We start from the raw sequence: 12,953 nt of genomic DNA on the forward strand, positions 1-12,953 counted from the left end.
TTGTTGTATCCAAAACTTCCTGCTTCTCTTACTCAAATTGTTCAATGTTTTTCTATCTCTCTCGTCATATGACCTCACATTGCATTGAGAAACTACAGTAATGGTCCCCAAATGTAATGATTAATTACTAAAGAAGCTACATTATTTTGCAGGTACAAAGAACAAGATACAAAAGTTTGCTAGAGTACCATTTGCAAATGTATAATATCCTCTCCATCTACAAACTAATCTGTTCATCAGAAATGGGATTGGAAGGGGGTCCATTAACAAAGGGTTCCACGTAGAAAGTACACGTTATCAATTCAATCCTAAACTGCAGCTCCAGCTTCTTCTGTACTCTGTAGTTCCAAAGTGGAGGAAAAAGGTAGATTAATACCACCTCAACATGCACCTACTCATGTCATGCCTCTACTATAAATATAGGACTCAGATACCTTTGCTCTCTCACATCACAGCAACCTCCTAAACTCTTTTGCTTCTAGCTACCTGAGCTTGCATTGCTTGGCCGGTTTCATTGTTTAGGGAACTTGTTTGTTAAAGACATGGGTGGTTTTCATTTTTTTCTTGCTATCCTAGGCCTAGTGCTCTTGCCAACACTATGCACCTCTCAAGATACATTTACACGCTCCAGAGCAACCTATTATGGTAGCCCTGATTGCTATGGAACCCCAAGTACGCAACCTTTTCTTTTCTTTGTATACCATGGTAGAGGCCTAGCTAGGATGCATCTTACATATATGTGTGATCTTTTTTGGTGATGGACATTAACTATTTTGTTATTCTTATTTCAAAATGTCATTGTCTATTTCAAAGCCAATATTTTATTATTTCTAAATTCCCATAAAGAATGTAAAAGAAGTGCAAGCAACTTTATGAGCGTGTTAACAACGTTATTGAGTACACATACTTATATATGCGATATTTTCAGTAAATGTAGTCATCTTTTTTGTAAATTACGCAAATTTGACCTTGGTTGCCAAAACAAATTGATCGGGGATAGCTATTCAAAAGATGTTTACCCGAAAGGAGTTGTATTATGTGTCCATATATATAAGCCTGCATGAAAGAATGCATATTTCGCTTGTAAGTAGCAAGTACTATTGGATTGTTGACTAGCATGCATTTTGGACAGTCTTTATATTAGAAAGAAGCCAAAGCAGCCTTCTTTTTTGGCCAATAAGCCAAAGCTAGCAAAGTTATATTGCAAACTGATAGCCTTAATTAATGTCCAAATGCTTAACCAGTTTTGGTTTATCATCTAAAATGGTTTAATTATAATTAATGATCTATATGCTCATCATGTAGCTGGAGCTTGTGGCTATGGAGAATATGGAAGGACCGTAAATGATGGTCAAGTATCTGCAGTTGCTAGGCTCTACAGAAATGGCACTGGCTGTGGTGGATGTTACCAGGTACAGTACTTGAACTTAGTTTATCATTCTAGCTAACCTAGAAATGTTTTAATATTCAAAGTTGATTACCTAGCTATAATCATGCTGATTAGCACTAACAATAAGCTAAAACAAGTGCCTTCTTTAATTAATAGCTATAATGAACTTTCTGTGGGTGTACTGTGATTCAGGTTAGATGCACATACCCTTCACATTGCAGTAATGATGGGGTGAATGCGGTGGTGACTGACTACGGCGAAGGAGACAGAACTGACTTCATCTTCAGCCCTAGAGCCTATGCAAAGTTGGCAAACAACCCAGCTTCAACGGAGGTTTTATTTGATTATGGTGTGGTTGATATAGAATTCAGAAGAATCCCTTGCCGGTATTCTACACCCAACCTGGTTTTCAAGGTCCATGAACATAGCAAATTTCCTGAATACTTGGCTATAGTCGTTCAATATGTAGCTGGCCGGAATGATATCACAGCTGTTGAGTTCTGGCAGGTAAAATTTATCTCAATTGCAAGACTATTATATAGTTGGAACTATTCTTTTATCCGTCCAATTGACGATGTAGCAATATAACATATGACTCGTAATATTAACTATGCATATAGTAAACATAGATGATATTTTTCAACAATTTTAAAGTGGACTGAATATTTAAAAATTAAAAAAAAAACACACACACAGTTTTGTTTGGTTCGAAGGGGTTTTGAATTTGAATAAGAACTGGCTCGACACAGAACCTCATTGCCAATTTGCAGAATCCACTTTTGAATTTCATCTCCGGTACGTCTAATCTATATAGATCGATCAATATTCACATTTTGTTTGGCAGGAGGATTGCAAACAATGGATCAGCATGCGTAGAGCATATGGAGCAGTATGGGACACTCCAACCCCACCTAGGCGTTCCATTGACATGAGGTTCCAAGTGAGTGGCAGCTCAGGGATCAAATGGGTGCAGGCATCCAACGCCATCCCTGCTGATTGGAAGGCCGGGGCTGCCTATACATCAGCCATTCAGCTCAATTAGTCTACCTACTTCACTACCTGCAGCTATATATATACACTCCATCTTTATATTATTGAGATGAGCCTTTATCCAATTAATTAGGATAGATATTAAGTTTCCCTGTGATCACATTTCATGTTAGTTGCTTGCTTGTTATATTATTGTAATGTATGCCGGGTATTAGGCGCAAGTGCACTTGCCGCCCAAGTAGTGGGATTCTGTACTTCTTTTTTTTTTTTTAGAATAATGGGATTCTGTACTTTGGATTCTGTAATATGAATAAAGTTCCTTGCTTTTGGACCCTTTAATTTATTTATTTAATTCGCAGTTCTATTCCTTTTTTTTTTTTTTTTTTTTTTTTTTAAGGAGGACGTCAAGCCTTTAAAATAAACAAATATGGGTTGATGCATGACTTACTCAAGAGCTCACGTAAATATTAAGTCGTGCAAGTTATCCTAGAGCAACCTAATCAAATTACCATAGTAAGAGTACCAAGAACCAAAATCTAGACAATGTTAAGGGGAGAGAAAAGAAAAAAGGAACCTAACTTATTCAACAAAACTCAGGACCTTCCTATGTAGAGGGGGCATCCCTGGGCACCACAGTAATAAGAGCCATTGAGGTGTCCATGTAGCCTCAGCAGGGGCGGAGCTACCCATTAGCCAAACGGTGCCCAGGCACCCGCCAAACTTTCTGAAAACATGTTAGTTTACTGTGTTATTAATAGGATTGAAGGGGTTAGCTCTATAATTATAAAGGTTTGGCCCCCCTTTTCCAATAATATCATGACACGTTACAACTTACAACTAGTTTGATTTTGAATTATACAATTTTCTTCTCTCGACTGCCATATTCATCATCAAAATTTAATCAATTCTAGCTTTTGTAAATTTTATTTTGCTTTATTAACTATTAGTTCTACATATATTTATATCTAGTCATGTGCCTATACATAATCTTAAATGAAATTCTACAACAGATAGACAACTTTAGAGTTCAAAATTATGCATAAATAAGAAGTTCGGTTTCAATTGATACATAATGCTGTCAATCGATTTGAAATTGTAACATTTTTTTCGTATGTTAAATCTCGGCCCCCCTAAACCTACAGTCCTAGCTCCGCCCCTGTCTCAGCCACCACCGGATCCTCCTCCATCTCTAACACTCACTTAGCTGAGATAAATTAATGTTTGTTTTTTCACTTTCTTCGACCCCAAGGCATTTGCATCAAGCATCCAAGGGTTAACATTCTCAAACTTAGGCTTGTTCTTAGCACCTAGTGGCCTCCCAACCTTACGCTTCCAAGAAGATGAACTAATGCATTCACATCTTCAACAATATAAATGCCTACCATATATGCTTGTTAGAATACATAGATTTAGTAGAGAATCTCGATATTATTTTTAAATGTTCTTTTGAGGCTTATTGTTATGTGGGGTTTAGGCATCATGTCCTCCCATTATATTCTGCGGTTTCATTAATGATCAAGACTTGAGTACAACCATTTTGGCCCTTCCTTTAAAAAAAAAAAAAATGCCTACCATCAATGGGGATTCTTTATGACCTAAAATCACAAGAAGAAGAAAAATGAACATCAATTATTGTACAACAGTTACTTTTGAAAAGAGTAATCACAAATTTATCATGCACATACTATAACCGCATTTTCAATTTCATAACCCATAAACTCACGTACTGATCATGTCTCGGATTTTCCAGTTCACCTTGCAGTAAAGGGTGTACGTAATTTTATATAAACAAATGGAAAACTCTCTCCGACCTTTCCTATGCCCTAGCTGCCTCTCTGCACCTATCAAAGGCTGGTCTTGCTTGACACACATCCAACCAATTTCGACGCCTTGCAATTTGGACATCGGATCTTGTTTCGCTGAAAGAATTGGTGGTCTAAGTGATGCCCCAGCAATTGGATTTTTTGCTAGATTGGGAATGGATGAGCCGACCGCGTCGGGCCAGACTTCAGAACTTTGATGATCGAATTTAGCTTGGACAACAGCCTCTGGGCAAAACGGCGGGGGAATGGATTACGGCCTCGAGGCTTAACGACACCGGTCATTAGTGGTCTTTAATCTCCGTTCTATGAGGGCAGTGGCGAGTGGTTGTATGCTTGGGGATGCGACGGCGAGTTCTTTTAAGCATAAAGATCTACCAAACGACGGTGTAGCCGCTGCGTTGACTGCGGTGCCATCTGTCGTCGACATAGAGGCTGCCACAGATGGTGGTGGCGTGGTGCTACTGCTCGTCATAGGTGGATGCCTGGATCACCTTGGGTGTCCAAAGTAATTCTGAAGGAGGCCCAGAACATTTTGAAGGCCCAATCATTGGTGGCCCAAATCGGAAATGGGTTGTGGGTGGCCAAAACAGATGTTTTCTGGACTTGGGCTCTTTCATGGACCGAACTAACGAGCTCCGGCTCTCTAGGATTTCGTATTTGGGATCTAGGAGGATTGACTCGGCTAAAGTTGTTTACAGTAGGTCTATGTACTATGTCTATTTTTCATAGTGTAATAGACATGCATGCTAGAAATAAGTGGGCGTTGGATGTTCAATGAGTGGATCTATTTCTATATACCACCACAACTTCTTGCCTGTCTCTACTAATGGCCGCGGAAGGATATGTAGTTGAACAGTTGAACGACTGGGGTTTTGTAGTTGACCGTGAAACCTTCAAGCGGGATTTGAATTCCAGTTTTTGTGGGAATCATATATATCTCATGGCATGGAAGAAGGGGAAGAAGAAGGTGCTCACAATTACAAAAAGAAAGTGGGATTTACATGAATATAACGATAGTTTAGCAGATAATTACGTTTGAATGAATAGTTATATCAAGAATTTATTTAGTTAAGATGATCTCTTGCTCAAATCTTATTCAAGAAAGATAATCTTGAATTTAAAAACTCTTTTTTGTACCACATTGGAGACACAGCAAAGCTTATGTCTGAGTAATTGCTAAAAATAAGATGAAAAATGTGATTTACCTAGCATTACTCAAATAAAATAAAATAAATATGCCTAATTACATTCAGAACGAACCGTAAACTGATAAGTAAGGAAAAGCGAGCTAACAACTCAAAAATTGGGGCATAAATTTTTGAAATTGGGGCATAAATTTTTTGGAGGGGTTATAGGCTGGCCGATGCGTTGACGCTGCTTACTTTGTAGAACTCGCTCGCGCGGGCCACACCAAAACATTTTTTTTTTCTTTTTTCTTTTTTGATTTGCTACCCACCCATTGAGGATGAGGTTTCCTACTAACCCGAGGGTGGGCGTGCGCAGCAGTGCTCACCGAAGTGAACTACAAATCAAGACCCCGACATCTCTCCTGGCATGGTTTGGCAATCAATTCACTTTAATGCCCCGCTTAGTTACAAACCCACGCTACTGGGCTCGGCCGGGCCACACGAAAACATACTTCAAACGTTTTGATCACTTTTACCTCTCTTACCTTGAGAAAGCCATTGACATTCTTTGGTTTTCAAATGATGAGGTTGATGAGATAGCCTTAGACCTAGCTTGACCGTGTGATGAGAGGGATTCAGAGCCATAGTAGGAATCACGAAGCAGGAAAAGAGACTGACTAAGAAAATACTATAATGGCGCAATAGCTAGGGTTTCGTAAATGCTTGAACGATTAGGGTTTTATAGTACTATGAAAGTTTCAAGCGGCCGGATTTGAAATCCAGTTCCTGTGGGAATCATATATCTCGTGGCATGGAGTTAAGTTAAGAAAAGAAGGTGCATGCTCACAATTACAAAAAGAAAGTGAGTCTTATAATATAGAGTTAATTACTGGTTACTCCCTATACTTATAGGGTTTCGTCGTTTCAGTCCATGACCTTCGAATTTCACCTAAAAACTCCTCAAACTCTCAATTTCTTAACAATTAGTCCCTGCCGTCAAGCTCCGTTCAAATTAACCGTTAAATTGCTAACGTGACATCCATTTCACTTCAAAATGTCTATTTTACCCTCAATTGTTTTTTTTTTTTTTTTTTAACTCTCTCTCTCTCTCTTTCCTTTTGACCTCATCTTCTTCCTCCAGGCTGTCTTTCCTCCTCTATTTATCTCCATCTTCTTCTTCTAAAAGCAAACCCCAACCCAGCTCTCTCTTTCTCTCTCTATCTCTTCTTCTTTGGAGATGAATATGTCTAACAAACATTGCCGGATTTCACTATGTTTTTCTCGCCTTAATTTATTCAATTTCATGGCAACAACCACATCTACTACTACTTCTCTCAAAGCTCACCCCCATCAACAGCCAACCATCAAACCCAGACGCTGCAACAACAACAACAACCTGACTCGAAAGCTCGACCCGCCGACGATTGTCTCTCCCGAGAACTCCTGGTGCTATCCTGCCTCAAAACCAATCCCGACCCATTCCCGCCGCGGCGGACTACCCATTCCAGAAACAATCAGAGCTCTCGATCCGTTTCTGCTTGTCGACGACCCGAAGCCACGACCCGGACAAAGTTCCTCCGTCCGGCCACCTCTCCAAGCTGGACCACTGGCATTCTTCTCGTCTCGTCTTCGCCGACGTGCCTATGGTGATGGATCATCCATGCACAGTTCATGAAGGGAGATTCGAAGCTCAGAAGGTGTGAAGCTCTTTCGGCAATTTCTGATTTTCCGGCGACTCCAGCCACCATCTGGGTTGTCTGAGGTACGAAACGAAATCCTCTTGAAGATTTCTGCATCTGTGTATAATTAGTTTTCAATTTTGGTTGGGTTTGATAGACTGATGTTTTGGGTGTCTTCGGCCTCGTTGGCGTTACCGTGCACGGCGGCGAATTCTGGAACATCTGGGCTTTGTTTTTGATGATGGTTCTCGTCCTAGAACACTAATCGGTGCTTGGTCCAGTTAATCTCACGATTTGGGCAGTGGAAGAGTAGCCGAGTTTTTTATTTCTGGTTAGGATGCTTCTGCTCGGAGTTTGTTTCAAATCGTAGGTAAATTAAAGTACTGCTTGGCTTTCATTTAGTATTAAGGTCAGTTGGGTTATGTTTGGAAATTTTGAGGATCATGAGAGTGTTTGAAATTCTGGTTGTTCATGTTGATGCTTACTGTAATTTGTGTTATGAGATTGAGGAATTGGACTTGGTTTCAATCTTGGATAACTAGTTATAACATGCAGAATTGAGAAATTGAGTTGTTATGATTTTGAGAAGCATAGTTGATGTACTGTTGTACTGATTGGAATGGAACCAAGTACTTCAGAAGCACTTCAGATCCACCAAAACAGCGTCGCGCCGCCGCCGCAGAGGACTACCCACATGGGAGGTCGTTAACATTAGTTTAGGGAAGAGAGAGAGAGAGAGAACAGAGAGAGAGAGAGAGCGAAGAGAGAGCCTGGAAGAAGACGAGGTAAAAAAGGAAAAAGGTAATTGAGGGTAAAATAGATATTTTGGCGTGAAATTGATGCTAAGTAAGCAATTTAACGGTTAATTTGGACGGAGTTTGACGGCAGGGACGAAATGAGAGGAAATTGAGAGTTCAGGGACTTTTTAGGTGAAATTCGAAGGTCAGGGACTGAAACGACGAAACCCTATAAGTATAGGGAGTAACCAGTAATTAACTCTATAATATAACTATAACGATAGTTTAGCGGATAATTACAATTGAATGTATAGTGATCTTATGAAATGTTTGCGAAACATTGTTGCGAAATTTGCACATTAAGAACAATTCGGCACTTTCACGTATCAAAAGTGACATTTTTTTTTTTGTAACTTTCTATAAAAATTGTTTATGTTTAGGTGCCAATCGATTTAAATAATTTACCTTTATTTACATGTTTCTACACTGGTATGTAATTGGCCCCAAGTTGTATAATCTGATTTCACTCGCAACAAACGCAATAATTTCTTGCAATCTCAAAGGCACATTGTTCAGACTAAAACTTCATCATTGAAGTAGAACACACAACTTTACATATTTTTTTTTTTTTCGGTTCCACAACTCATAATACTTGAGAGCGGTCGAAAGGAAATTAAACATTCAAAACACTATTCCGCGTTCCACATTGAAACAAAAGAGAAGCTCTGTCCAAGTCCTATAAATTAGAGATGCTTATTAACAAGAAAAGTATTTCTAAACCCTTTTGTGTCCCACATCCGAGACACAGTAAAGCTTTGTGGAAACAGAGAGATATAAATAAGATATTAGGGCGTACATTCAGAACTAGCCGCAAACTGATGAGTAAGGAAAACAAAGCGAGCACTGAGAGCTGCTCGCGGTGCTACTGACTCAATCTTTGGAAGGGTTATAGGCTGGCCTATGCGTTGACGCTGCCTACTTTGCAGAACTCGCTCGTGCGGGCCTCCCCAAAACATAGTTCAAACGTTTTTAACCACTTTTACCTCTGTTATTTTACTTTTTTGACCCACGTACTGTTAGTTTTCTGTTTTACTCGTGATCACTTATATTTGTTGTTAACGTTAAATGGATTCGGGGACTTTTCTTTGTTGTTACTAGCCTTCAAACCCGCGCCTTCTCTCGGAGAGACAACGAAGAGAGAAGAAGTTTTTACCCCCTCAGTACCATCCTTCCACACTGTTCTTAATTAGCCTAAGAAGGATGGTGCATAATTAGGCATAATGAATCAAAGATTCATAGCAAATGGAAATTCAAAAAATAAGAAAAAGAAAAAAAGAAATGCACCAAGCTACCTGATCTGATCTTTGCATTTGCAAGAAACCTCTACAGCTTCGTCGAGAAGTACCTTTAGTTAAAAAAATCTCAAGTTGCAGACTGTATTGTACGTGATGGACTTAACTGCAAAACTTGGAACCAAAAGAAATTTTTTACTACAACCAGTACAACCAAATACAATTACAATATGCATCATATGGAACAATAACCCAGAAGAACTCTTCATGTTGGAATTTATCCTGAACTTCAGTCTCTGCATCTTAGACCGGCCTCTATATTGGCATTTATAGATGCTTTTACTCTTTTAAATAACTGTGTGACAGTTAATGAAAGTGGGATGAGGAAGTAGTCATGACAGGTCATGCTCTTGATCGATTCTCCCTCCCGCGATCTCTAGTTTAGAATTGCTTTGTTTTTGTTGTTGTTTTTTTTTATATTTCTCTTCTGATTCATCCTTTAGTTTATCAATTTTTTTTTTTTATAAAAATAACCCTTAGAAATGCATTAAACTATTAGTTTGTAGAAGGATATTTTGGGACATTTAAAATTTGGTGAAGCCTAGCCTTCGACACCAAAAGAAGGCCTGGCTTTATAGTAGTAGAGATTAGGTTTTCCTATTGCGGATGTAAGAAAGTCATAAGGTTTTCTCAGGAATCATTTTTGGTGTAGGTTTTCTCCATCTATTGCAGACGTAAGAAAGTCATAAGGTTTTCTCAGGAATCCTTGTTGGTGTAGGTTTTCTCCATCTATTGCCAACGTAACTCACGTAAGAAAGTCATTAACCGGGGACTTCTGTTTGTTGTTGTAAGCAACTCCAACAGTTTCCCTATAATTTTTGTATTATAAGGAAGCAAAAGTCAAAGCTTTAAGCAATTTTTGATCTCCAACTCCAACAGATTCCTTATTTTGCAGCAATCTCTAAAATCTTAATAATTATTCCTTAAATTTTAGAGATTGCTGTAAATTTAGGAAATTTGTTTTCTATTTCCTCACTATCTCCAAAATATGGATAGTTATAGAGAATCTATTGGAGCAAAAGAAGGTCATTTTTCCCTAAAATAGAGAAAAATCAAAATATGGGGAATCTGTTGGAGTTGCTCTAAGTTTTCTCCATTAATTACAGTGCATGTGAATAAATCGTTCAACTCATCATCTATTTAATTACCATAATTTGATTAAAGTCCAAAAGAATATAAGGTCTGATTGTAGTCCGCATCAATTTTCTTGTTAATTGCAGTCCAATGACTCAGCTGCCACCTCGGATTTAACCCTCATTAATTTTTCTTTTTTACATGACTAATATGCCCTTATTGAATGTTTTTGCATGCACATTAAAGTTAAGAATTTATAGGATTAAAATTAGCAATCTGATTAGTAATTTAAAATCATATTTGATGTATATCTTTATTAAATTATTCTCATTGATCCGGCATAAAATTTTGGAATTGATATGACATTGAATACCATATTTAATGTAAATCATTACTAAATTTATTCTAACTAGCCCCTTAATATGTGCTCTGAACATGTCAATTGGCTTTTATTTTAATTTTTTTAAATTAAAAAAGTTATCTCTCCTGATTTTAGGGAAGTTTCTCCTTTTTTCATGGGAGGTATTACAATTTTTTGAAATATGATATAATCAATTGACTATCTTATCCTCATATAGAAATTATTTATTTATTAAACCTGTATTATGTGAGGACATATATGGTAGTTCAAAAATTTAATCATTCCCTCAAGAATTAGCTTAATTATATAAGATTTAAAACATGTCTTCTATAAGTTATGAATCTTTCTAAAGCAATTTTTTGATAATGTTTTTCTTCTTCAACACCAAAGCTTCTATGGTTATGCCGTCATGGCTCTAGCATGTAATGTCATATTTTTTTATGAAGTGGTTCTCCTTCATCAATATTAAGCTTTCTATGGTCAAGATATTTTCTTGTCAGCCTTACATGATTGTGATCATTTTGGTGTTCGATTTTCTTTTTCCTCCATCCATAGATAGTAGCTTTTCTTCTTGTTCTTGTTCTTCATTTTTTACATTTCCTTCTTAACTTACCTTTAACCTAGAAATGAACATACATATACAAATCACTATTTTAACTCATTCTAAGGTAAACATTACGCAATTTTTGCGGTAGATGTATTAAGAGCTCAAAAATTCAGCATTTCAGTATACCTCATATATAGGTAGTCTTTCTCATCATATGTATCTCGATTATATATACCTACAATAAAAGAAAACTAATCCGTAAATTTATATCTCTTACTTAAGTACAATCTCAATTATAGTAATCAAAGAACATTAATCCATATATATATATATCTCTTACTTAGAGTATCTTCAACAATGGTAGCCATTTTTTAGTCAAATTTTAGCCAAAATAGCTAAAAAGTCATTTTGGCTAGCCACTTTAGAAATACGTCTGCATCAGTACTTTCTATTTTAGCTAGTTTTGAATTTATATTATTTTTTAAATGAAGATTAAATAGTTTAAATGTATTTATAAATTATATAAAATAACTTAAAATGAATGTTTTAAATTATAGAGAGCCTCAACTCGCTCTCTGTGGGAGTGGTCAAATTTTGCTGGGCCCGCAATTAAGGCGATTAACTCTGTAGTTAGTATGGCGTTAAATTTCAGTCATAAATGCGGCGATTACTACGACAATAACTACGTACAATGATTACGATTATAAGTGCGCAATGAATGACAGTCGAAAGTACGCAATGATTAACTGTTATTAGTGCAGCAATAATTGTCATCATAAGTGTGTAAATAAATGCAGCCATAAAAGCAGAAATAATGGTCGCTTGTCCCCCAAGTAAGTCATCGCCTATATAAAGGAGGCTCGATGTCCAGGTAATCATCGAATTTCAATTCTCTCTACTCCACTACTAAGAAACGTACTGACTTAGGCATCAGAGAGTTTTCTGCAGGTACCCCCCTCCTCCTCGAGCTGACGGTCAAACTTCGAGTCAACGCTCGAGGGAAGCTTCTCGATCATTCCCGGTCAGCTCCCGCTCCAATCCGCATTCATTGGTGAGTCAAACTCCTCTACGGAATTTTTCGTCACCAACACTCTCCATATTTAGAAGTGAGATAGCTAAAAGTTATAATGGAGAGCCACTTAGGAGTTTGGTGCAACTGATAAAATAGATAAAAAGCTAAACATGCTCTTGTAAACACGAAAAATCCTGCAACGAATGAAAGAAGGACACGTGTACAAAATAATATATTTTTATTAATGAATTTGCGGGTTACAATCTCTGTAGATGCTCTTTCACAAGATTCTCCTCTGATTCGATCTCTGACGTTGATTTAATCCAAGGGTGCGTGAATTTGCGGGATTTTGCTGACTCACAAGCCACGTGGACAATTTGCGGGACCCACATGCTGACTAAATTTGTTCGGTCATAATTTCAAGTGGTGACCGAATTATTTGATGAATTTTATTTTCATTAAATTTTTGGTGTCTATAGCTCCCTAACATAGCTAAGGAGCCAAGATAGAGAGTCTGCTAAAGATGCTCTTAGGTACGTATCTCTTACTTATAGTATACCTACAATCAGTGGCGTAGCCAAAAATCCCACTTAGGAGGGTCAAAATTTATTAACTAACAAATTAAACTCATTTTCAGTCATTCTCTAGAATTAACAAATTTTTTTGCCAAAAAAATTATAATAATACTATATTAGTATAAGAAAATTTAAGTGTAATATTTCCTGTACTAATGTGGAAATCGAAAGACCCTTAAATCATGTTAAATAAATTTTGGGATTTGAGATGAACGATAAATATAGAAAAAATTATGTGTTACTTCGGTCAACAAAGAATCGTAAATATGCACATATGGGCATATAA

The 12,953-nt window shown here is 37.3% G+C and overlaps 1 protein-coding gene and 1 non-coding gene across 2 annotated transcripts; both read left to right on the forward strand.

The window, feature by feature from the left end:
* Positions 1-438: 438 nt before the first annotated feature.
* LOC133745774 (expansin-like B1) lies at positions 439-2,712 on the forward strand. Its single transcript, XM_062173893.1, has 4 exons — positions 439-672; positions 1,306-1,412; positions 1,583-1,897; positions 2,235-2,712. Exons 1-4 carry the CDS (start codon positions 543-545, stop codon positions 2,430-2,432), a joined length of 750 nt encoding a protein of 249 aa, XP_062029877.1. The 5' UTR covers positions 439-542; the 3' UTR covers positions 2,433-2,712.
* A 5,899-nt stretch (positions 2,713-8,611) lies between these two features.
* LOC133707600 (U12 minor spliceosomal RNA) lies at positions 8,612-8,756 on the forward strand. The gene has a single exon (XR_009845213.1). It is a non-coding gene; the product is annotated as a U12 minor spliceosomal RNA (small nuclear RNA).
* The last annotated feature ends 4,197 nt before the right edge of the window (positions 8,757-12,953 follow it).

This window comes from Rosa rugosa, chromosome 4, assembly GCF_958449725.1.
Source record: "Rosa rugosa chromosome 4, drRosRugo1.1, whole genome shotgun sequence".
NCBI lineage: Eukaryota > Viridiplantae > Streptophyta > Magnoliopsida > Rosales > Rosaceae > Rosa > Rosa rugosa.